This window comes from Manis pentadactyla, chromosome 9, assembly GCF_030020395.1.
Source record: "Manis pentadactyla isolate mManPen7 chromosome 9, mManPen7.hap1, whole genome shotgun sequence".
NCBI lineage: Eukaryota > Metazoa > Chordata > Mammalia > Pholidota > Manidae > Manis > Manis pentadactyla.
In genome coordinates, this window is record NC_080027.1 from 37,880,980 (window position 1) to 37,904,518 (window position 23,539).

Genomic DNA, 23,539 nt, shown 5'->3' on the forward strand with positions numbered 1-23,539 from the left:
TCCAGAGAAAAGCCAAGGTTCAGACAAGCCCACGTTGGCTATGTGCACATCCAACGCTGTCCGGAAGGTAAGAGTTGCTGTCTGGGGGGTGTGCCCATCCCAGGCCCCGCAGTGGGCCTCTCTGCTCGGAGTGGAGGCAGTCCTCAGGCTTCACCGAGGTCTGCGTGAACAGCCCTCTGCACTAGCCCTCTTGGCCCCTCTGCTCAGATTCCAAGCCCACCAGGCAACAGCCTCCCGGAGAACTGGCTCCCAGGAGGGAAGGAGACTGGGGATGGGACAAGAGCACTGTGTCAGTGGAAAGGGGGACTGCCTGGTGTCCGTCACTACAGTGTTGGGAGGAGGCATCCATCTTGAGTGACATGGTCAGGGACAGCTTGTCTGACCTCTCAGGTGTCTTGAGGAAGGTCAATGTCAGGAAAGGCAGATGAGGGCCAGACTCCTGGCTGGGATCTGACACCTGGCAAAACTTCTGGCCATCTGGCTTCTCTCTGTGACATAAGATCCACCCCAACCCTTTCTTCCTGTTGTCTTGTCATATGCTATACCTCTACTTTAAACTTTAACACTATGAGACTCAATTGAAATCTTCCCCTATCTCATAATGACCTCACACATACAGGTTTTTAATTCAACAATTTCTTCACTGGGTTTCATCTAAAGGGTCAATCAGGGTCAACTGCTACCAGTAAAGTAATGGTGATTTACGTGACTACTAATGGTAAGCCATGCTTAAATCTAGTATCTACAATATCATTTTATAGTAAAGGCAGAATGCTTTAGGTTTAAATCCTGGCTCTGCCACCCAGGATAAGTTACTTAACTTTTGTGAGCTTAAGTTTCCTCATCTGTAAGAGGCATTATACACCTACCTTGTAGGATCATACTGAGAATTAAAGAAGTTAATTTATTTAAAGCTCAAAGCACAGTATCTGACACCAAATCAACTTATCACCATATTTCTTTCTTTTCCCCATTACTCTTGATACTACATTGTTTTACATTAATTTATTCTCCTTCCTGTTGAGCCTCTTCCATCTTAATTGTTGACTATACTATACCTACTTTAAAGAGGTCAATTATTTCTTTACCTACTTATTCACAATGTTCTCATTAGATTTCACTATAAAAGCAAAAAGTAAAAAACCCAGAAACAAATCTAAACAAGCCAACTTCTATTTCATTTGAAAATCTTACCTCACTGATACATTCTTCTATAATAAAAATAGAGCGAGCGATTCTGATGTCATAGATTCATCTAGAAAGCTCTATCCTTTTGAAGTGTTAAGAGTTCACAGAAGATTCCAGAATACCATTTCTTAATTATTTTCCAGCGTTAGGACTCTCAATTCATTTACTCTACTCTTCACAGATGAAAGAACTACACAAACACTCCTCAATTACTTCCCCCTTATAATAGGAGATGAAATTGGACCTTATTTCGGGAAGGAGGCTGTTACAGAAAACAGAAGAATAGAGATACAACCTGCTGCATAATGTGGGTGATTGCTCCTGGAGAAGATGCTGGGATAGACTTCACCACCACCGAAGTCTGTGTTGCGGTCTGTGACTGAGCCACATGCTGGAGCAGGGTCCGCTGGGGCTGGGAGGGCTGTTGGGGCTGGGAGCGATGGCTGACTGAAAATAGAGGAGGTGATGATATTTCTCCAGAAATCACCACAGCATCTGTAACCAGTAGTCATTTTAAACAAACGTCTGTGAGACTGCATCACAGAGAGAGAGTGTGGTACTGTGAACTATGAGGCAAAAGACCAGAATCTGCCCATCTCTAAGCTGTGTGACTCTGAAAAAAGTCACTTATCTTCTCTGAGACTCTGTGTCCTCATCTGTAAAATGGGAATAACAGAGCTATTATAAGGATGAGATGAGAAATGTATGTTGGAAGCACTGTGAAAACTATTATCACAAAGGAGGAATAAATCCCTTAAAGTTACATCCTCCTGTGAGTTGTACTTACTATCTCCAATGACCTTTACCTCATTAAGTTAACAAAATAATAATCAGTTACTGTAATCAAATCCCAGACTAGTATCTTTAACCACAGTAAAACAACACAAATTCTTTCATCTCTTGGTCTTAGTTCCAATGCAACACAAAACCCAGAAGCAATCATTCCTTTGTAATGAAGTGACACTGTCTCACAGCCTTATAGTTCCTCAAGGTGTAAGAGGGCAAGACAATACTGCAGAAAAAGAACTGAACCAAGAGTCACACCTGGATTTTGTCCCACTCAGCCACAAACGACCTCTGCAAACCTGAAGAGGTGACTTAAACTCTACTAATCTAAAACTCAGAGGTTTTGTTTGCTTGATTTTTGTTTTCTTAAAATGGGATATAAAAATTTCTGTTTCTACCTAGAATAGAACCAAATGATATAACAGACTGAAAATATTCCTTACATTGTTAAGTACTAAAAAAAGTTAACAGAAGAATAGAAAAATCAGTGTTCTTACACATTCTCAAATTTAACTCATCTGAAACAAATAAGTCAGATAATAGTGTAGGAAACAGTCCCACTTCTTATTCTCTTGCTATAAAGGTCCCATGGAGTACACTCTACATTTATATTTACATTTATTTTAGATGCACAACTATACATTTATGTTGATGCCAATCTATATAATCTTTTACCAGCCTCAATTTCAACTTTTTAAACAGTATAAACATTTACCACTTCTTATTCTGCAGGGCTTTAAAAATGCATATGGTTACTGGGAAACCACCTTTTTGAATCAGACACAGACTAAACAAATCTGTAAAATTAGCTAAGGATTTTGAGAATATCAAAACTCTATCAATAACCCATGGTTCTAATACTCATATATCATGATCTACAATTTCAAGTGGTAGTGCTTCCATATTTAGAGTTATAGTCGGGTACCCAAAGGGTAAGATGATCACTATAGAAATAAATGTAAAGGTGCCATTTGTTTAGTGTAAGTATAGAACTTTGAAACTACCCAGTGAAGCATAAACAAGCCTATTTATTTTTATAATATATTCTATCTACATTCACAGTTTTTCCATTGTTGCTATACATATGCCTACATGTGATATAAGAAATTATAGATAGCATCGCCAATATTCTTTTATAAAAGTACTGCACTATCTCACAGTATACTTTATAGGCACATATTAAATTATAATATGAGTTGATAAAATCTCCCAAATGTGCTCAACCGAACTGAAAAAAGGGGGGAGTCAGGTTGCATATTAAAACAATTATGGAAATCATTTACAATACAACTGAGGAGAAAAATGATACTGATTTTAAAATTAAGCAAATTAATGAAGTTTTTAACTGATGGAAGCAGCATCAGAAATGAATGACATTTGAAAATAAAAATTTCTGATGAAATTATTAGATTATATGGAACATTTCTACTGTCCATTCTAATCTTAATAATTATATTTTTTTTATTAAGAAAAGGATTTAATAGACAATCAACTAAAATCATTTAAAAATAATCCTCACTCAAGATACTATACATCTCTTCACAGCAATTCCCCAGAATGTAAGAAAGAGAAAACTAACACCCACTGAAGGAAATACAGAGACCAGGGCTAGGAAGGTCTCTTTGAAGTCAAAGAAAATGCTCAATATGGCTGAGGATGTGATGAAAGGAGATTATGGAAGGAGGTCATAGAATGAATATTTGGAAAACAGCTGAAGTGACCTTAACTGGGATATAGAAACAACATGAAATAGTCACTTATTTCTTTAAACAACTCCATTTTTTCCAATGTCAAACTGTTCATTTCTGACACAGAATCCCACTATTCTGCAAAAGGGAAATCTTTCTCCTTTTCACTGAATGGAGCTTACCTTTCCTCTACCAGATCTGAGTAGAGCGCATCCATTTAAGTGTTCCCCCTAAAACAATCTTTTACCTTCAGTTATACTACAAATGGATGCACACCACTTACCTAGAAGGGGAAAAGCAACCTCTGTCCCCTCATCAGTGCGCTCTGAAAAGGATAAGTAAGGGAAGAAATCATAGGTCTTTTCATCTATTTACCAGCTGATAATCTAGTCTATCCCAAGAGGTTAATACTAGTTTCTCCAACATACTGCCTTCTGCTTTAGTTAGCTTTCTGCTAAATACTTCTAAAGAAACACTCTATATGCCTTTCCATATCTTTAACTGGGTTTTTCCTTTTGGCAATTTTAACCCGTTAGTCTTAATAATACCTCCTAAAATAAGGCCAAAGAATTCCTTTTCTGCTTTGGTATTTACATCCTTCAAATATATGTAACTTTATGCTCTCTTTTAATCACTGCTTAAGAAAACTTAAAACAAGTGTTCTTTATATATTGCCTCATAAGTCATCTCTCCTAACCCCTAATTATTCACATTACTACTCTCTGAACTATTTCAAATCTCAAAGAAATGAAGTGTTCCAAACAGAAAGCAGTATTCCAGGTGTGGTCTTTACTAGAATACAAGAGAAAGAATCTATTATCCTCTCTGCTCCAATTCTCTCTATATGCCATCCAAAAATCTTGTGTTTTGCTGCCAAACCATATTTTAAACAAATACCTAATTTGCTTTCCACCAGAACTCCTAAGCATTTACAGGGATTTAAAGTTTTCCGTATTTTTTTTCTTTACATTAAAAAAAGGGTTGAATTTTATACTTTCTTTCTCCCTTGACTCACCCTCCTCCCCCAAAACTAAAAATGCAGATGCATAAAAATATTCTTATATAACCGATATTTTATCCTTTCTGTACAACTGCTGCCCTATATTCACAGATGTTCTTTCTGCCCAATTTGCAGCTTTATATTACTTGCAAACTTTGTAACAACCTACTGATTTTTTTTACTAGTCATTAAAACAGGTAGATCCCAAGAGCATTGTGAATTTGCTCTCAGAGCAAACCGGAAAACATCTAGAAATATAAAAAATCAATTCTCCCCCAAACAACCATCCCATGAAATCCAGAAAGGTAGCTCTCCTACTTTAATGCTACTTTTTAAGAGGACACCTACCAGTAGTGATGTATTCAGCAACTAGTTCTGACTCTACCACAGCAATTGATGGACTCTCAGGAGAATGTCTCTTTTCCTGTGTCATCTGAATAGGCACTGCCATTTGACTCAAGTCAATAGTGGGTTGTCTTGGTTTAGATTCCAATTTTTCCTTTACTGCATAAAAAAGTCAGGGGAAAAGTTAACTTTATTACAAACAAGTGCCAAATCCAGAGTTGTCCATGGGAATAATGAACCAGAACTCTGGGGTGCGACACTGGCAGTGACTAAGGAGGCAGTGACTAAGGAGACAGTGAATTGAAAAAAAGAGACTGCCATGCATGGCTGTAGAGCACACAACTTGTGCAACCATATCCAGCAGCCTTAGCAAGAAGGACTTACATGCAGTGAGACTAAAATCCACACCTCCCCAATCCTGATGATCACTAGGCCAAAGAGCAGGGTCTGTTTTCCTAGTACACAGCCCCCTTAGAACACTTCCTCTACTTTTTTTCAAAGTAGTCCCTGGTATTCTTGAGCTCACCAACCTGCAAAGGGTGAATAAGCAATACGCAGCAAGATGTGCTCTAGGGCTTACCAACACAGTACAACACAGGGCCCAGTCTAATTTAATGTATCAAAAATTCACGATAATCTCCAAAGAAATGTTACAATGTCTTCAATACTCTTAAGGAATAAAAATTGCCAGTGTTAGGAAAAAATGGCCTCTCTGTTTCTGCAAAAATACCTTATGGAATGGCCTGGAATCAAGAATGGTCTCCATGGAGAGATTTACTTTCTATCTTATCAGTCTTTCCACAAGATCTACTTGTTTGGTTTCCACCCTCTGTAAGGCATTAATGGAAAAAGCTGAATATGTTAAAGATAAGGAGCTGAGGAAATGCCGAAGACCAAAAATAGCACCAATAGAAAGATTAAATGCTAGTATTCTTTGGGTAGTGTAGAGTAGATGTTACAACAATCAGTATGAGCGATTAAGTCCAATCAATGATGAGATTATTCCCAAGCATATAATGTGACAAAATCAAGACAATCATTTAAACAAAGAAAACAAAAACAAAACCCAGAGAATACAGAAAGTCACCCCATAAGCAGGGAGGTCATCTAAGTAGAAATCAAGACATGGAGTCTCCCTCTGCCCCTAACCAACTGGGAGACCTCTATGGATCTGAGTTTACTTATCCATAAAATGAAAGGGTTGGATGAGATAATTGTTAAGGTCCCTTAAATACTCTAACAATTTCTGATCTATTATAATAGAAAAGTCAGTACAATAATGTAGGTTTTTGCCTAGAGCTTATCAAAGATATTTAGTAACTAGAAATATTGACAGGATCTTATTAAATGATCACAGCTTTGCATGGAAGCTCAAGTGGTTAAATTACACAAAGAAATATGAAGATATAATTGAAATACATTAAAATGCTAGCAAGGGCCATTAATGATGTTTTATGACCACAGAATTGCCCCACTAATATCAAGGAGGATGGGCAGGGGCCTTTCACCGGCCTCCTACTGAAACAGTACTGGTGACTGTACTTTATCTATCTTCACTATGCTTAGAAATGACAGATTTAACTCCTTTCCTGGTGACAAGAGGCAACAGAATTGTCCATTTTAAAAAGGAGACAGAAAAAAGAGCTCTGCCATTTTTTTTCTCCTTTTTACTGATCACATCTACCCTTCAGTATCCCTGTGCACATCTTAATGAACTGACAAGTAAACAGACTGCACAAATGATTAAAGACAAGTCCAGAGGGGGGAACTGTGCTCAAATAATAACAAAGAAAATATAACAGTGGTAGTATTTTAGCACAACCCATCTCTAGAGAAAACATGCTTCATTCAGTTGAGCATGTGAATTCATACCTGTTGTCTGTTGGAGTTCTAATAGAGCTTTGATTGTTGAAGTAGCTGATTGTGATTCACTGGATACATCCTGATAAATTATGGTGGGGCTAGTCTCCATTGCAATCTCATGTTCTGACCAATCCTGACGCCGGGAAGCAATTACATGAACTACAGGCTGGGAATCTGTTTTATATTAGTTAAAAAAAAACAAACCCTATAAACAAAGTTTCTCTTAAAAAAACAATTTTTAAAAATCTTTGTATTTACTATAAACTTCATGCTTTATACCCCCAAGAAGACTGTAAGCCCCCAGAGGGCACATCTTTCATGTCTACATTTACTTATTCATTCATTTGTTGATTCAACAAACTGGGTACTTATGTGCCAGAGTCTGTATTTGACTTTGAGGACATAAATGAGCTCACAGAATAATTAGAGGATGCACAAGAAGCACACAGTCTGGTTGGGGAGACAGACATGTAAAAAGACAAATTACAATTCAATGTGAGAATTACTATAATAAACAAATAGTGTGCATTTGTGTAGATGGGTGCATGTTTGTGTACAGTAAGATAAAAACACATTCAGTCAACACTTATTAGATGACTGAATTACTGAAACGAAATCCTGTACACCAACAATAAGAATGGATAGCTTATGCAGAAGCAGCATGATATAAAAGGTGCAAAGTCTTAGGTTATAGCCCCAGCTCTAACAATTATTGGCAAGTTGACTCTTTGGGTCCTACTATCATTATATCTAAAATGGCAACAATAAATTTACCTCTTTACCTCACAGGATTTCTGAGGATATAATGAAATGACATATATACAGAGAGAGAGAGAGCTTTATAAACTATGAAGGACAACAGAAATGTTGTTGTTGCCTGAAAGTTCTCAATTCTAAAACTTTTTGTTAGCTTCAAAATAAATTACAGTCCTAATTCAAGGCTTGTTATACTCATGCTATACAGGTATGTATGTAAATACTAACTGTTCATAAAATCAAGCAACAATTCACTGAGGTTTCCATCTATAGAATAAGCAGGGTGGACTAGACTGTTGTTAAGTATCTAAACTTCTTTGTCCAAGACACCACACAGGAAATGATGTAGGATATAAAGACAGGATCCCAAGTTTAGATTACAAAGGAGGAGACATAAAGATTGAGCTTTGTATTTTGGGGTAAAAGCAAATTATTATGGCAAAATATATACAAAGAAAAGACTGCTTTGAATTGTAATGGTCATTGAAAGCATCACAGAAGAAATTAAAAGAAATCACATAGCCCCAAAACAAGAATAAATACAACTTAAGTTCAATCTTCTTCTATAATGAACCTTATATTTTTGAAAACCACGAAGTTGCCCAAAAAGGTTGGGGCAGCAGAGGGAACAACTCTTCAAAAACAAAAAACAAAAACTTAACAATATATGAAATTTGGAATTTTTAATTACCATTAATAAACTGCATTTCCCTCTTCTCCCCCAAAACACTGGGTAAAATGTATGCCACACCAGGGGTATATAATTTCCATTAACTTCCAAAAAAATCTAAAAGTTTGAAGGACACCATCCTACCAAATGCCATATAAAGCATAGCTTTCCTTACTCATTCTAAGTAGACATAGAGAATTTAAACTTAATAGAACTGATTACATTAGGGAATTATGTTTTTTATATAAACCAGGTCTCAAATTTAAGAAATTCTCATGATGATATAACTGCCCCTTGGTTAGGTAAGAGGACCATTAAGCAAAGAATGACTTTGCAACCTAAACTCTATAAGACATTATATATCCAGAAAAAAACAAGGATTATATTTGTACAGAGATAAAGTAGAAAGATTGGAAAAGGGAAACAAATTTCCAGAGGGGAGCACCTATCAGAAACATCACTCCAAATAACATCACCCTGTAAAGACGGGGGAGATTACTTACTCTCTTTCCACCCAAAAAGAGTAGCTAACCATCACAAAATGTCACTGCAGCAACCCCAACAACTGTGACACAGAATGAGAGTGTGAACCTAGATGTAAAAACCATTCCTCGAGTGATTTTCCTCTCTACTTTTGGCTTATGCTTAGACTAGATAAATCTACTGCTTATCAAGTCTGATGCTAGGGTTAGAGTGCAATGACTGAGACCATCAGGTACCTGATCTTCCAGCATCATTTCATAGTGCAGTGTACATCCATCTAGAATTCCCTCTCTCTCTTGAGGATGGTGGCCTACTGACCCTCAGGTATCTTTCCCCACAAGTTACTTAACAAATATTTATTGGACATCTACTAGATGTTAAGTACTAGAGATACACAATGGACTATTATATCCATAGGCAGACTCGGGCATCTCTATGGAAGAATGTTTCCTATGTTTTTACTATAAAAAGCCTGTATCACACTTTCATAGAACCTAAGACCTCTCAGCTACAAAGGATCTAAAAGTTCATTTAATGCTATCACCAAACCTATGCTAAAATCTTCATAACAACATCTCCAGAGTCCAGAAACTCTAGTAACCAGAGAACTCACTACATCAAGACAATTTCCTTCTATCTCTGCAGTTATGAAAATTTCCTTATATAGGGTGCAGACAGGTCTCCCTGTAACTTCTACCCAATGATTCTAGTTTCTGTCCATGTATCAACATAGACCAATTCTTTTCCCTCTTCCACATCACAGTCCTCAAGATAACTGAAGACAGTTCCCATATCCCCCCACCAACACAACCCAATCCTCATCTTCTCTCCTCCATAATAAATGCTGTTTCCACCAGCACCATTCCTCATATAAAATGATTCCCAGATGCCTTAAGCATCTAAACCATTTCTTCTAAAATAAACCCAAGATATCTATATCCCTTCTATGATATAATAGGTATCTTCCCTCTGAATTGTTGTCATAAAGCTCAAGGCCTTCACAGTATTTAATTGTCTAGACAGCATCACCCAAAACACTCCAGAGAACATTAGTTCCTCAAGATGTTTTTGTAAAAGAAGGGTTCCATGGTCAAAAAAGTTGGGAAGCATTTTATACTATATGCTCCACTCTTCATCTTTCACAGTATATATTAGCACATAAAGGCTCTAAAAAGTTCTGCAATAAGTATGTTTTTGCTTACCTGTATTTATTCCCCACTCATATCATGACCTACCAAGATCATAAATCTTCTGGAAAAGTCATTCTAGAAACAAAGTTATGGCCCGTTTAAAGTGGTATCTTTACAGAATGCATTTTTGTCTCATGATTTGTTCTATCTTAAATCCCTACCCTTGGTTTTTTTCTTCATGTCCTCTTACATTTTTAACTTCACATAATCTTGTATTCAACCTAATCTACCTTAAACCCATTGGAGATAAACAATATAAAGAAACATTAATATTTTTCTTCCTTTTTTTAAAAATCTGGAACACAATAAGGCTAGCCCATTCCCCAGTGAAAAGGGGGAAAAAAAGAAGAACCAATTAGGAAGGAAAGCTTAGGAGCTGTGAAAGGCATATGGCCCAATCTTCACTAAGTGACCAAGGCAAGTATCCATTAGGCTTGGTCACCTAGCTATCTATCAATACTAAAAAATACTCTACATATATACCACTTAAAAGGCCCACCCACAAGGTTAGAGGGAACCTCAGAATGGAAACAACATTTTGGACTTAGACAACAAAAATGAGTTTATAAGGCTGAAGTTTAACCCCATACCACAGTTACGATGGTTGTTGCTTTGCTGTTTGTTCTTTCAGCGAAATTTTCTGAGTGCCTACTCAGTGCTACTAGTTAAGCTCTTCGCTAAATACTGGGTATAAAGAGATAAGTATGATCCTTGTCACTGAGCAGCTGGTAGACTAGTGGAAAAGAAAACAATTAAACAAAGAGTACAAAACAAAATGATGGATGATAAAATATCTGGTAGTATAAAGCAACTGTGGAAGCACAGTATAGAAGGAGTGATGAACCCTCCCAGGGTAATCAAAGAAAGTATCCCAACAAGTGAAGATGAAGGCCTCTATAGCCTGTGAGGAAACAGTTTAGGAGTAAAGTGTAAGACCTAAACTGTTCCTCCTTAGGGGAGATGGGGAAAGTTTAGAAACCGCAAGTAGAATCAAGAAATAACCTTGACATAAAAGACATCCTTGTTACAGGGCTTGTGTAAAGGAAGTCTCTAGAAAAAGAATCTGAAGTCAAAAAAAGGTTCATTCTTTCTTGCCAACTATCAAATATACATAGAATAATGGACTTATCATCAATGGATGCTAAAACTAGTAGTTAAATGTTTGATAAGGAACATATTTATATAGCCTCAAAGTATCTCCCAACATATTACAGTTAATACCAAAGGGAAATATGGGAACTCCATAATGCAAAACAATGGGAAGACATGACCTTAATCAACACTGATATCACACTGTTGGGACAAACTATTTGTCTCACGACAAAATTAAGGACATAACATCTCATCTGTGAAATTCCTGCTGAATCTTATCATGAGGAAACATTAAACAAAATCAAATTCAAGAACATTCTACAAAGTAACTGATCTATACTCTTCAGGAAACATAAAGAAAGGCTGAGAGACTACTCCAAGTTAAAGAAGAAAACAGAATGATAGTTTAGTTAAACGCAATTAAATACAATGGATGATTCAAATTGGATTTTGTACTGGGGAAAAAAACTATAAAGAACTTTATCAGACAGTTGATGACATTTGAATGCATTGTAAATTATAGAAATGTAATGTTAAATTTCTTGATTTTGTTAACTGTATTTTAGTTATGAAGAGACTAACCCTTAAGAAATGAAAACCTACCAATATAAGTATTTAGGGATAAAGGGCATGACATCTACAAGTGCTCCCAAATGGTTAAGAAATTTAAAAACTACAAACACACAGAGGAAGGAGGTACAGAAAGAGAATCAACAACAAAGCAAATAGGTAAATGTGAACAAGTGGCGAATCTAGGTAAAGAGTGTACACAGGAGTTCTTTGTACTCTTCTTGCAGCTTTTTTGAAATTACAGCTGAAACTTAAACAACAGATTTGAACTACACAAGTCTACTTACATGCACTTTTTTTCAATAAATATATTAGAACATTTTTTCATGATTTGCAACAATTTAAAAAACATTTTCTTTATTCTAGCTTACTTTATTGTAAGAATACAGTATCTAATACACAAAATATGTGTTATATACATATTTTATACAAAATATGTGTTAATCAACTTTCATATACAATATGTGTTGATTGACTTTCATGTTATCAGTAAGGCTTCTGGTCAAGAAAAGGCTATTAGTAGTTAATTTCGGGGGAAGTCAAAAGTTATCTGTTGATTTTGAACTGCTTGTGTGTGAGGTCAGTGTCCCAATACCCACACTGTTCAAGAGTCAGCTGTACTTTAAAAGAAAAGGCTACTTAAAGGAAGGGAGAGGGGGCTTAAAAAACTACAAGATCAATATAAAGGAAAGGTAGACTGCCATGCAGTGCTTACATTCCCAGTAGGTACAGCCCTTATAAACTTTGAAAACCAGAATGATCTTAGACTGACCAAAACCTTCATCTCTTTCTTTTTAAATCAAAGCACATATATTCCCAGCCCTGTCTTTGTGAGAATGTACTAAGGAGCTATACAAAAATATGGGGGGGATGGAGAAATGCAGATTATAAAAACTGGCTTTATAGTAGACTATATATCAGATATCAGATATGTCTATTCTGAATTGTGAAATTTTCTGTATTATAGAATATTTCAAGAAGTAATATGCAGTGAAAGATACAGAATAAAAACAGATGAAGCCATATATAGTAACAGATCAGAGATCAGAAAACCTGACACTCAATCATTTCTAAAAATAGCCAATCTTCTGTTCCATTCTCAGAATGAAAACTGAAGACTCACCAATGAAATGGCATGTTTGGGGAGTAATGATTGGCTTACAGCTCCCTTAGGAAAAGACTAGCAATTTCAAAAGATAACCTGAGATTATGAATATATAGACATCTACTGTTTGTCCCCCTTTTAGCACCAACTCAGAAGCTAAACATTTTACCTGCCCTCTGTGAAAATATTTCTCAAGGGAAAAAAAGGCTAGTATTACACAAGGAAGTACAGAGTTAAAAATAAAAGAGGAAAAAGTAGTTGATGTATTGAACTAGGAATGTAATCTATAAATATCAAATTATGAGTCCAAAAGGAATAATTAGGTAATAAGCATCACTCTACTGTAACTATCACAGAAACTGATTCATAATCAATATAGAATGATAAAGGGTATCTTAGCAAATTGATTCAGAAAATATTACTATCAATGACAATATGCTGAACAAAACTATCCACTTCCTTAAATGAGTGCCATATTATTTGCTAAAATCAACATTTTTATTTATTTTTAATTGATGTGTTTTCAAAGACCATTTCAAATGTTACCTCCTTCACGAATTTTTCTCATCCTCTCCTCACTGGAGTGTGAACTTTCAGCCTTTGGCATTTTTTTGTTTGTTAATAATGATAAAGGGTATCTTAGCAAATTGTTGTATATATATTTTTTCAATTCCCTATTCTAGATTTTAATCTCCTAGAAGGCAAGAACTGTATTTTACTCAACCTTTGTATGGTCTAGCACAATGCTTAGTACATCATATAAATAAATAATTATCAAATTGAATTAATGGAATCAGCAATTCTAACCATGTAAGACTAAACTGAGAAGACTACACTGAAGAGTTAATAACAGTGTTTGCACAATATAAAGAATCTGTATTAGAAAAGTGAAGGTGCTAACAGAGCATTCCAGAGATGATAATGTGGAGGTAAGAAGAGGGAATGGAGTGAGTGAGGAATGATCAAGGGAAGATAAACAGCTTTGTTTAGCTACATCAGAGTGTGTAAGCATAGGCATAAATACACTACCTAACAACAGGTGGTTAAAGTACCTGATAGATTTGAGTATAAAATTTGTACTCATAATCATGAGTTTATTTCAAGAGACTTCTTAGAAGAACAACATAATTAAAACAGTACTGAGGATAAAGAGTTTCCCTACTATGGCTTCACAACTCATTCCTTATAATTAGGACAACCATACACTTATCATCTAAACTGGGATACCTTTGAGAGTGGCAGGGAATGCTATTAATAACTATGCTAGAACAGACAAAAACAAGGACTTGTCCCATGAAAACTGCAATATATGGTCACCCTAGTGAGAGTCCACTTAAAGCTCATTTCTAGCCACCTTTATTCTTTCACAAGGTTCAGCAACAACCATTTTAAATGGAGTATTTACTTTCTTGCATACTTCTCCTACTTATCCAAAACTAACAGGAGTAATCACAGCTCTATCCAGTTTGATGATACTATCATTAAAATCATCATCTAAACTGTACCAGCTACTTGATGAATATATGCCATGCAGAAAGAATGGTAAGCCTCAATAAACACAAAACTTCAGCTGAGTACATATCAAACAAAGGAAAACAAAATCAAAAGAAGTGATAAATCAAAGCATAATGTTTGTCTGAAATCTCTAGATACAACTATTTTGGAATTAGGGCACTATGTCAACAGCAATTACATAAATCAGAAGTAAAATGGATCTTACCTTGAGAACTTTGGGAGGACTCCGTAGAAGAGGAACTACTATCTGTATAACTCTGTGGCTCTTCTTTTCCCTCCTGAATAGATGTATTTCCAGCCTCTGCCACCCTGGATGCTTGCTGTAATGTTTCAGTGACCAGCTGCCTTGTTTGCTCACTAACAACAGTAGCTTGAAATGTCACTGGTTTGGGTTTAATAAGAACCTAGAAGAAAAGCAGAAACATACCCAGTTTAAATTTAAGAGCACTATTTGAAATGCTAAACTTCTAGATCTTGAACGAATACTTTCCTGATGTGGAAAACAGCATTATGGTTTGGGCATACTAATGTTCACCAAAGACTAATTCAAACATGAACAAATTATAGTCAAGCCATATACAATGTTTTAAGCGGTATGTGCCAGACTACAACAGCCATGAAACCAACAAGAACCTCTACCCCTGTTTTCTCTTGCCTATGATTCCAGGAGTCATTTTACAATCTGTAGGCTATATAGTAGAATGATGGCCAAAAACTAAGGTTGGCAGAACAGAAAGACAGAAGGAGCCTGGATTCCCACTGGCATATTTGAGTCACATTATTAGTCTAGGATTGCCTCCCTCTGAACCTTTGTTAACACAATAAAAATAATAATAATAATAACCCTAATTTGTATAAGCCACCGTTCTTTGGTTTTCTTTTCATTAGCAACCAAATGAAATTCTTAACCGACCTATATACACAAAGTAAACTTGTTTGAGACCTAAGTTATTTTTGAAAAATCCCCAAAAAAACACTGATTTAGACAACCATTAGAAGCAAAATGGAACATGTGACAGATCAACTCTTGGCAAAGGTCAAACCCATAGACACTAAAGTAAGTGAAATGGGAAAAAAATGTTCAAACTGAACCATTCCACTTCAAATTTGGACTCCAGGAGTTGACTTCAAAAGACTCACCACATTTATTTTCTGTTTCTCCCACATGTAAGATTCTAAGCATTTTCACATTCTACTAAGTCATCTATTCCCTAGAATTCAAGAATGAAAACATGGGCTGTACTATGATGGAATTACAGTTGAAACTTTAAGGCAATTTAGACTTATTTCTAATCAGAAAACTTGTTTGTTTAGATATGTAAACTATTTGGCTACAGTTCTGAGGGGACTGGAAAATTACTAAAAGCAAATTACTAGTTGATAGGTAAATTTATACCTTTTATAAAAATTCAAGGACAGCACTTCTCAACCAAGGCTGACATTGGTTCTTTTGATAGTCTCAGAAAAGTTAAAATTTCTGCAAAATAAATAGCCTAGCAACATAAAAGTAAATCTCAAGGCACAATTTCGCAGGCAAATTTCCAGAAAAGTTCCCTTATCTCTAGCTTCTCCATTATTTTGGTTTCAATTGAAGCAAATTTTATAAGCAAATACAGTGCTTTTTAGCTTATGTTTTAAAAAAGCTCTTCTTTGAGAGATTCTGAATAATTACCATCCCCCGTCAACCATCTATTTCTCAAATAACAATATATACCTTCAGCAAATTTTATTCCAATGGGATTCTTTTATCCAATCTTTGCTCATGACATGACACAAATATTTCCATAGAAAAAAAATTACTAAAGAGAGAAACACAGTTTTCGAAAAGAGAATGATAACACATTCAGTCGTAACTTCTAACAACTTGATTTTTTAAAGATTACTGATCCTTCCATTCAAAGTACTACCTTAAAATTTTAGGAAATCAGAATAAACCAGAGCCAAGAAAAATCACATCTTGTAACATACCTGTGTTTTCCCTTGCTGCCCATAAACAATTTTTGTTGGGATGATTTTAGCTGCTGGTTGAACTGCGGAACCTATTCCTTTTGGTTGAGTTACAATCATTTTGGTGATGGGTCTTGTAGCTGTGATTATAGCTGGTTTTGCTCCTGTTGGCACCGTCTGAATAGTCTTTTCTCCCTAAATTGAAGTCAGTGAGTATATGAGATTTACGTACATTTAGGTGATAAAAACTAACTTTGTACTGAAAAATCACAGATAGGTTTTACCAGGATGATGGGAAAAGGACTGTAAATTATACAACAAAGTACAGTGTTTCCAGGTAATTAAAAATCCTTAAGATTTTATTGAGGTGGTTTTAGAAGTCATCTGACCAACTTTCTGTCCAAAGAAGGTATTAACTATTTCTGATGAGTGAATTTTTAAAAATTACTTCATTTTAAGAATACTTATACTGTCCCATTCATAGAATACATATGTTAAAATAGAAAATTGTAGAATTTATACTAAAATGTTAACAATGGTTATCTCTAAGAGTTGGGATTATAGGTCTTGCCCCCCCCAACTTTCATCTTTATTTTCTAATTTATATGAACATTTATGTAATTTTTAAAAATACTGTGCATTATATCAATAGCTGAATGTACACATACAAAATAAACTGCCTAAGTTCCCCAAATATGAAATTATAAGGATATATAGCAGAATATGAAATATTCTATATACTATTCTTAATATTCTAAAATACTATATATAGTCTATGTGAAAAAGTATGGGCAAGAGATGAAGTCAGTGCAGATATTAACATTCTTTCTGAGGTTATATGGGAAAACACAAAGGGAAAACTTATAGCATTTTCCCACTATTTGTTATTAGTATGTTACTAATATCACTTTAGTCTATTAACTAGATAGCTTAAGCCCATTAACTTTTCACCATTTTCTGCATTTTCATCTGCTTTATTCCTAAGTATACCACTTTCTGGTCATTTATGGAATCAATACTTGAGCTCAACTAAATTCAATCGTAATACTGTTATTAAAATTTAAGAAATTAAAATCCATAAAATTAAAAAGGAAAAGATCTAAATATTTCATTTTAATAGTTTTTCTTAATTTTTAGTCATCACCATCTAAATATGTGTCCATCTAAACTTAGCAGCCAATAAAAACAAAAGCACCCAGGTGAGCTGGCAAAACGGTAAAAACTGAATTTAAAGCTACATAGGATTATAAAAATTGCAAGCTTAACTATCTGCTGTAATTATCTAAGGGAAACACGAAGTGCCTGCCAATCACGTGATTACTTATTTTCACACGCACGCACACACACACACACCCTTGTGGAAAGAGCTCTAGTTCATTTGCCACACATCACTAGTGAGCAAGTAGGCATGCCTATCCATTAAAAACTTGATGGGCCCTGTCCATGTATAATGGCCCATTCAAAGCCAATCAAAAACACCTAAGTCTATTTTTTTGAAAAAGGTCTTCTGATGTGCATGTGTTGGCATGCATAGGTGAGCAAGTTTTGAGTACTGGTGCATGTACATATGTGGTGAAGCGGATGTTCTTTTACTCTGATCTGCTTGTTTGACTATCATTTCCTGCATCAAAATGTTGCCATTAGGTATATCTAGCAGCTAGGATTCACACACAACTCTTAGATCTATGTGACCATAAGGACCTAGTGTTCATGGCAACCCCTTGCTTATATATCCAGTTATAAGAAATTGCAAACCAGACTATGAAGGATACTGAAAATCCAAATTCTAATCCTGGCTTTACTTTTGGCTCTGTGAACTCAGGCTAGAAACAATCTGTTTTCCCACATGATAAAAAGATCTGATGCTGGACCCCTACCAACACTGTAAAGACTGTGATGAGTAGGAAGCTACTAGAGATCTAGCTCAATGAAGTTTAGCCTTCTTTTTTTCTGGCAAAGTAGGGACATACCAACCCCAAACAATTAAGTACCAAGTATAATAGCAATAAGGACAAAAACATTTATTGAGGACTTCCTATGTTCCAGGTACTGTTCTAAAGCACTCTGAAAACACCTAGCAGTTACTGAACAAACCCACTGGTAGAGATCATCTACCCCAATGTATGACTGAGGAAATTAAGGATGAGACAAGATGAATTAGGTAAGGTAAAAAAAGCTATGATACTGAGGAACAAAGCTCAGATTTGTCTTAACTCTAAACCCCTTAACCTCTTAATTGCCTTCAGAACTATAAATGAATGTTATTTGATTTTCTTTTTTTACTAGCTTAGGTAAAAATGAAAACAATCAAAATAACAAATACCTGTCAATTAATTTAGTCTTAATCCCAAATAATTTCTTTTTGCTCAGCATAGGCCAAATACCAGGCTGGTATCTACTGGCCACAAGCAGAAATAAAACTGTCCTTTCAGAGGTCCCTTGGTTGTTAAGCCAATGGAATCCTCCATCTGGATCAAGCTAAGCATCTACATCATGATCATAAGCAATCTAGCTATGAGCAACACGTTTTAGAAATTAATGTGAAAAAATGGCAACAGTAGGTAGCATTTTAACAGTTATTACATCACATCGTGGTAGATAAAGCCATTCTGGCCATTGTTGGGTTCTGAAGTCCTTAGGCAAATATCTGTACAGCTGGTCTTTAAAATCCTCAGCAGATTGCTGAGTCTGCAGTTCAAGGTCTTACTTACTCCAGCATTTAGCAATGTTGTGACAACGTTTTTGCCCGGGAGGCCTTGAATGGTCGTTCCTTTTCCTGTAGTCTTTTGTACAACAATCACATTGGGCTTGGAAGTCATTGGGATTGTAGTGATTTTGGTAGTCGTTCCTTAGAGAAGTGGGGAGAAAAGGAGGCCTGAGTTAAGGACTAGTGATAATTTGGTTATTTGTTTTATGTTGTATACAGTTAATATATGTAATCAATGAAATCCCTAGACAAAATGAAGGTTGTCATAAGGATGAAAATGAAGGCCTGGAACAGTAAGTTGTCCTAGAATAACAGAATATTAAAAATTGATGCACAGCAGTCATCTTTTTGCAATCTGAGGACCTATATACTAAACTCAGGATTTAAAAATATCACTATCAGTTTCTCCATCAATATTCCTGACTAGTTAACTGAAACAAATCAGAATCTCTATTCCATGACAAATATTTCCCCCAAACACACTATTCTATCTATGTGACTAGTGTGATGGGAAAGTTCTTCAAAAAAAAAAGAACATAAAAAAAGAGGTAAATACTTATCAAAATGCACATTAGCCTCTAAAGTGTATAAAAACAAGCCATATATTTTTGTGTGAGCAAAAAAGACAAACACTGACTCACAGACCAAGCCACGTTATCAAGTGATCTGCAGCACTCTAAAGAATGTGAACTCCAATTTCTATTTTAAATATATATGAATTTATATTTTCAAATATAAATTTAAAGTTTACTTAGTAGATTTGTATATACTCACCCAAACATATTATCTTGCCCCCTCCCCCACATTCTTCAAAATCTGCTTTTCTTCTACCTATCAAATCTATCTGCCTATCAAATTTGTATCCTGTATTATTCTAATTATCCAAATTAGAAATCCTGGTGCAAATCTTTGAATCTTACCTTGTCTTCTTCTCTTCCCCCAACAAAATGAAAGTCCCTTGAGCTCCACAATGTGTCTTTTCAGGTCACTAATTCCTCAGTGTTTAGCACACAGTGTATGACAATTATTGAGTAATAGTTGTTCAATAAGTATGTGAATAAACTCAATTTGTTACCAACATGTGTCTTCTTTCAAAATGCTATCAATGTCAGCTTAACAGACAATACCCTCATATATTTTGGCTTCTCATATTCTATCCCTATTTCAAGTTTTTCTATCATGCTGATAGCTCTGATGCTGTCATTATCAAACATCCTAAACAAATTAATTTCATCATGTCAAGACCCCAAAACGTGTAGTCAAAAACCTTAATCCCTACTGTACATACGCCAGCTTCACCTCTTGGGTTTCAAAGTCCTGTATTATCTGACCCTCTAGATCATCAATTTACCAATAAGATCTTATTCTTTCCTACTAGACATAAACTCTAGTCTAACAAGTAACTTCTTCACTAAGGCTTCCTATTACCTACCACACAAAACCCAAACTTCTCTGCTTAGCTTTCCCAATTCCATCAGAATTTAATTTTCAGGATCATCCAAAATATAACTCTCCTTCAGTGGGTTACTTTCCACATTGGTCTTTGAGTATACTAGTCCCAGTGCTACTTTTGCACCTGTTATTTCCTCTGTCTATGAAAACAGGTGAGTCACATTTTTCTTCTATAGGTTTGCATATAAGTAATCAGATGACTAAGCATAGAACAGGAACTCATTAAAAACATGACTAATACATTCTCAAGAAGAAAAATTAAACAAAATTTTATCCTTTTCTACTGGAACATCTTAGCATTGCTACTAGTTTTAGAAATAAGACTGCACTAAAAATAAGAATATTCTAGTTACACAGCAATTTTTGGCAATCCTGATACAGTATCTATATAATAATTATGTCTCATCAGTCTAAGATAACACACTCAGGTTACATATAAAAGCACTTTTATCCACAGACCAGCTTCACAAATATTTTCCCCTTTATCTGTAGTCTCTGCATAGTAAGCTGTTAAGAGCCATGAAAAACAAGCTGTCCATGATTCATGTATATCAACTTTTAACTCTGAACTAACTCTAATCCCTAATATGTGACTGGTTATGCCGCCTCTGACAATGCAACCTCACCAAATATTCAGTTAATAAAAAAGTGTTTTTAGAAAGTAAACATTAAAATCTACCTCAAGGAAATGTAAATCAAGTTTAAACTCCCCACCAAAGTATAAAGACTACTTTTTTGACAGAACTTGCTCATGAATTATATTCTTATCTACAAAATTATCTAATCCTTTCTGTTACAGAGATGTGTCAATTTTTGAGACAGTTGCAAACCAAGTTCACTAGTTTATCAAAATGGGAGGGGGAAATGTTAGCAAATAGAAGAGGCATAGCAAAAGGAAATGCAAGTACAGCATTATATTAAAATAGAATACAATTTATGACTAGAATTATCAAATTATAAAAGACTAAAATTACGGTGAGCATGTTTCTGTACTTCAGGTTACCCATGTCATATTGAAGCAAAAAATATTTCTCACTTTTCTCTTTCTATGCTTTCACAGTACTCGGTCTTAGTTCTCTCAGGTTCATTAGTTTAGGATTCTCTAGGGCAGAGACTGCACCTCATATACATCCCTATGTATCACAGCCCTCTGCCCAGTATCTGGCTCATACCACATCAGAGAGCCTGTATCAATTGTCCTTACTTACAAAGAGTCAAGATATAATGGGTGCAAGTAACTGAATCATATTTGGATCATGGGCTATGATACTGATGCATTCCAGGGATTCCTATTTAAAAATAAGATTTAAAAATTTTTGAGCATTATAGTAGGTAGGATTAAAGAACACAAATTTATTGGCCCAGATTATTCTTATATATAATATATAAGAAAAACTCTTATGATCATAAGAAGCTATGAAAAAAAAAGCTTACCAGTAAAAAAACACGATCACTTCTTGAAAATATTTGAGTATGTAACTCTGTGCTATTTGAAGATATTGTCAGGAAATTAATTGAGTTTTAACTGTTATTTAAAATATCCTCTTAAAACTTGACTATAATGATTCTACCTCTTCTAATTTCACCCCCTTCAGTTTGGCAAACATTGGATTTTCTCACTTAAACTTAAAAGCAGAGTCAAAATTAGCAGCTTTAAATATTGCACTTTATGCCAATACCATCCCTGCTCTTCTTTTCTTTTTTTTTTCACTTCCTGAGTTATCAGTAACATTGTATTTCTGCCAGGAACTTCTATCCCTTCACTTTAAAATGTTAGAACAACTCACCTGGGACGTACAAAATGAGTAGTCTACAAAAATGGTAGATAGTTAAAGTCTACAAGGCTTGCTTGATCAGAGATTATTTATATATATACAAATTTAATTAAAAAAATAATCAATCAAATTGGATGCCATATTAACACTCTATTTCAGGGTCCACAACACAAATACTACAGGAATTAATGAGCCAATAAAAACTAGGTAAGGTTCCAAAATACCAGTAAATATTAGCCTTCATTAACTGAAAAAAATATTTTTAAAAAAGTAAATAGTCAATATAAATGGTGAAAAGCAAATAAAGATATTCAAGTATTTTTAATTTTAATAAGCTAAAGTGACATTAGTAAACTGAAATATAAGATATTATACTTAGATGAATATAATACAAACACATTTAGATGAATAAATAGTAGTTGTTTCACTATCTAGCTTGTACAGTCTTGGATAGGTGGATTTCACCTCTCTAAACTTAAATCTGTATCTGTACACTAACTCAGGAGATCTGAATGGATTGACAAACAGGAGAATATTTTATAAATGAAAAATCTGTATGCAGATGTAAGCCATAATCTTCCCATTCTAATTAAAAACAATTAAATGTTTTTTTCATTTTAAAACAATCAAAAGCTTAGTATGTGAGGACTTAATACTAGAACTAAAAAACTGTACTTGGTCACTACATCAGGACTAAAAACAAAGCTTTTACTTTTCCAAACAGAAAACTGAGATAAAACAGAATCCTTCAACAATGAAGTATGGTTTTTTTTCTTCTTACTCATCACCTATACCTTTAACATTTTAGATATACCTACCAGAAACTATATTACTGCTAATTATTTTGCCCCCCAAGGTTGCTAATGATTTGGGGACTACTGTAATGATGCTACCACTGGTAGTTTTCACATAGGTTGCAGCTCCAGGGGTTGCAGCCATCCGACCTATGGATGGGCTCACTGTTGGCCGGGTATAGGTGGCCTGTGTGCCTATAAACAGGAAAAAGCCGAAAGAAAAACTTGCTGTTACTTACAGAACAATGACAATTTATACAGTATAACTATCATTCAGTGTAACCTACATCACTTTAACTTATGGAATTTCAAGGTGTCAAGACAGTAAGTAACAATTTACAGCCAGTTTTCAATGTACATTGCAAGAACTATAGCCAAGTCAATTTAAATTTACACATAAAATTCTGTGATGCATTTTATCAAATTACTAACCCTAAGAAAAAGTGTAACTCGGTTCCCTTCTTCCACTACCCTTCTTCCACTAGTTTTATGCCAAAAGAAACTTATATTCAATCATCTTTCCTGCCACAGCATTTTAGATATTTCTGTTAGATTTTAAGGTCCCCGATTCTGGGTTTGTTTGTTTGTTTTCTGCATCTTTTTCATGCTGTCC

At 35.1% G+C, this 23,539-nt stretch overlaps 1 protein-coding gene across 11 annotated transcripts in view; it reads right to left on the bottom strand.

Annotated features, from left to right (window-relative positions):
* Positions 1–23,539, bottom strand: part of EMSY (EMSY transcriptional repressor, BRCA2 interacting) — an 88,569-nt gene that overhangs the window by 8,185 nt on the left and 56,845 nt on the right. For 6 of the 11 annotated variants that reach the window (XM_036895399.2, XM_036895393.2, XM_036895391.2 and 3 more), the window contains 8 exons: positions 22,951–23,121; positions 18,910–19,046; positions 16,220–16,393; positions 14,457–14,655; positions 6,880–7,044; positions 5,011–5,166; positions 3,946–3,987; positions 1,484–1,635 (listed from right to left, as the gene is read on the bottom strand). In XM_036895399.2, the coding sequence (XP_036751294.2) occupies positions 1,484–1,635; positions 3,946–3,987; positions 5,011–5,166; positions 6,880–7,044; positions 14,457–14,655; positions 16,220–16,393; positions 18,910–19,046; positions 22,951–23,121 (1,196 nt within the window). The remainder of the gene's footprint in view (positions 1–1,483; positions 1,636–3,945; positions 3,988–5,010; positions 5,167–6,879; positions 7,045–14,456; positions 14,656–16,219; positions 16,394–18,909; positions 19,047–22,950; positions 23,122–23,539) is intronic. The other 5 variants (XM_036895400.2, XM_036895396.2, XM_036895395.2 and 2 more) reach the window with 2 other exon arrangements.